Source organism: Cyprinodon variegatus, unplaced genomic scaffold (assembly GCF_000732505.1).
Source record: "Cyprinodon variegatus isolate N-32 unplaced genomic scaffold, C_variegatus-1.0 Scaffold240, whole genome shotgun sequence".
NCBI lineage: Eukaryota > Metazoa > Chordata > Actinopteri > Cyprinodontiformes > Cyprinodontidae > Cyprinodon > Cyprinodon variegatus.
Genome location: NW_015150693.1, coordinates 50241 through 53702, shown reverse-complemented (window position 1 = coordinate 53702; position 3462 = coordinate 50241). Strand labels below are relative to the sequence as shown.

The 3462-nt window shown below is 40.7% G+C and overlaps 1 protein-coding gene across 1 annotated transcript in view; it reads left to right on the top strand.

Annotated features, from left to right (window-relative positions):
• Positions 1–1702: 1702 nt before the first annotated feature.
• Positions 1703–3462, top strand: part of LOC107089131 (zinc finger protein 260-like) — a 7301-nt gene continuing 5541 nt past the window's right edge. The window contains exon 1 of the mRNA XM_015381723.1: positions 1703–1928. Within this exon, the coding sequence (XP_015237209.1) occupies positions 1769–1928 (160 nt within the window). The 5' untranslated portion in view covers positions 1703–1768. The remainder of the gene's footprint in view (positions 1929–3462) is intronic.

Genomic DNA, 3462 nt, shown 5'->3' with positions numbered 1-3462 from the left:
GGGAGTCTCTGCTTAGTCTGCTGCCCCCGGTTCCGGATAAAGCGGGAGACGACGAGTACGAGTCTCTGCAATTTTTAAATAGGTCCTGTCCTGCACTTCAGTTAAGCTTGAACACCATCATCCCACAGGATCTGATGGACATACTGGAACAGCTGAGCTTCAATACACCCCTCTGCAGCTGGCTGCTAGACTTTCTCACCAACAGATCTCACTCAGTCCGGGTTGGACAGAAAACCTCTGATGTCATCATCCTAAGCACAGGCTCCCCTCAGGACTGCAGTCTGAGCCCCCTGATGGTCACTCTGATGACACATGACTCCGACCCCAGGTTCACCACCAATCACATCGTGAGGTCTCTGCTTAGTCTGCTGCCCCCGCAACCCGGTTCCGGATAAAGTGGGAGACGACGAGTACGAGTACTTTTTTATACTTATATTGTCTAGATTTACTTTTATCATTCTAGCCCTTTTATAGAGTACAATAGAATAGAATAGAACAGAATATCTCTGTATTGTCCCATAATGGGCAAATTTACAGCAGCAAAAAGATTATTGAAAATGGTCACACAAATGTGGACCTTAGAAAAATGTACAAGAATAACATAATAGGGAAGAGTTAAGATGTAAACAATAAAATACTGTACTGTAAAGTGCACTGTGCATCTGGAGAATAAATAACCAATATACAGCTATGGAGGGGGCAGGGACGTCTCTGCATTCACTGCGACACCTACGCAGACACCTACGCAGACGACCAGCACCTTTTTGAATCTATGCCACGAAGAATTGAGGCAGTTTTGAAGGCAAAAGGGGGTCCAACCCGTTACCAGCATGGGGTACCTAATAAAGTGGCCGGTGAGTGTAGATGCTTAAGACTAAGCTTTGCAGTTTCCAAAGTAACGTCAGCTATCACTCTCTAAGACACACCCCCTCCTCATTTGCATAATGAGGCAGAAATGCATACAGAAATGTAAAAAGGGCAGGCAGAAATAAACTGCTGCGAAGAAATAACTAGGGTAAAAAAAACATACAAAGGAAGTATAAAACAGACAAAAATATTATAACATGCACATAAATAAATACTTAAAAATGTAAGTAATTAAATCCGCAGCAGGAAGAGGCAGCCTGTGAGCCTGCACTCAGGGACCAAATCCAGATATTACACATACAAATCCTCTATGCATTTGCGGGTCTCATACGGCAGAAGTGTAGCAAAAATCACGTGTAAAAAGAGCCAACCGAGAAACTTTGCAAATTGTAAATTCAGTTGTAAATCTGAATACAGATTTGTAAATCTCAGTACACATTTGTAGATTTGAATACAGAATTGTGGATTTTTTTTAAACATTTACAAATATCAGTACATATTTGAATACAGAATTTTGGATTTTTTACACATTTGCAAACCGGATTACACACACAGTAGTTTTACACATTTGCAGATTGTTTTACAGACACAAATCTCCTCATACGTTTGCAGTTTCATTTACACATTTTCAAATCCCATTGCACACACACAAATCGAGATATAGATAAATAACTCTCCACACACATTAGCAAATAAAAAAGCAACAATTTTGGCCCCATAGAATATATTCTTTGGGAATTTAGCATGGAGACACTTCGATCCAGGAGGGGGCGGTAGATGAACCAGTCAGCTGCTTTGTCTCACCCAGCGGAAGTGAAACTAAAAACTACGACGGAAGCTCGCGTGGACTCGGCTTGAACTCTGTTGTATTTTCCTCTCCAAACTGAATATTTCACTAATAATGTCTTCAGTTCAGCGTCTGAGGGAGTTTATCAGAGAGCGACTAACTGCTGCTGCTGAAGAAATCTTCACAGAGGTTGAAAAAACCATCTTCCGCTATGAGGAAGACATCAAACTGATGGAAACCTGCAGGAACCCGCAGATAAAACTCCACAGAATCGGTAGGAAGCTACAAAAACGTCTGACTAATCGGTTTGAGCATTTTTAATGACTATTGTTTTAAAAATGAACCGTTCTAACGTGTTTTACATATAGATCAATAGATGTGTTGAAATAGAATGCATATATGGTATGCGCCTTTTGTATTAAAGTTGTATTCTCTAGAACAGTGGTTCTCAAACTTTTTTCAGTGATGTACCCCCTTAAAAATATATTTTTAGTCAAGTACCCCCTGACACAGGCAAAACATTTTTGGAAGAAAAAAGAGGTACAGTGCTGTAAAATCACTGTCTTATTTATTAAAGCCAAACAACTGATCCATACTCCAACCATTGCATGTAGAAAAAAAAAAAGAAAAACAGAAGAGGGTGACCACCAAGAAGGCATAAAACCAGTCAAAACTGAAATATGCTGCTAACGCTGCAAATTTATATTGGTCTCTGTAATGGTACAAAATTGAATATTTACATAAATAACTTAAATGTGTTCACAGAAATAAATCTAGAACCTAATTATAAATAAATTATATTTTGTTTACAAAATAAATTAACTTAAATAAAGATTTGCTTACAAAAAATAAAGGTTACATCTTTTAGGATAAAAAAAAAGAAGATTGCACTTTAATCACTTTGCATTGAACATTTGAAAAAAATTACTCAATACATTTTAATGAGAAATATGGGCTTGCACCTCACTGAGGATCTTTGTCATTCTTATTGGCAGGGAGGCAACTGCAGTGATCAAGCTCTTCTCCAGGCACAGTCTGTTTCTTTGCTTTGTTTTGATCAGCATCATTGCAGAGAAGGAGGCCTCACATAAATATGTGGATGCAAAGGGTAGCAGCTGCTCCAAAGCTTTCTGTCCCAGCTCAGGGTGCTCCTGCCTCACACACACCCAAAACTGTGTGAGCGTGGATGCACCAAACTTCATCTGCAGGCCACGGTCAGATGCTACTTCCATTAGTTTTTCCTGATGACTGACAGGAAGCTTGCTTCTGTTTGCTTCAGACAAGAGAAATGGATTTCTCACCCAATCCAGCTGTGCAGATTTCTCATCCATGTCAGCAAAGTAGGAGTGAAAACCACTGATCAAGTTAGCCAAATGTCCCACTATGACTAACTTCACCGGAGCTGTCGCCACATCCTCACTGCAGAGAAAAGCATCCAGCTGAGGAAAGCAGGTGAAATCCTCCTGATCACATGCCCTTTTCCACATCTCTACTTTCTTCAGGAAACCACCCACCTTGTCATACAGGTTCAGGATGCTGGTGCCCTTGCCCTGCAAGGACATATTCAGTTCATTCAGTTTCCTGAATATATCTGCCAGATAGCAAAGCTTTGCAAGCCAGTCCGTGTTCTGAAACAAGGTGGCATGGGGAGATCAGTGCTTTGTCAGGAAGGTGTGCACTTCAGCTCGCAACTCAAATAGCCTGTTCAGTACTTTTCCACGAGACAGCCAGCGCATTTCAGTATGCAGGAGCAGTTCAGTGTGTTCAGCTCCCGTATTTTCACAGAGGCTGCGGAACAAACGTTTGTT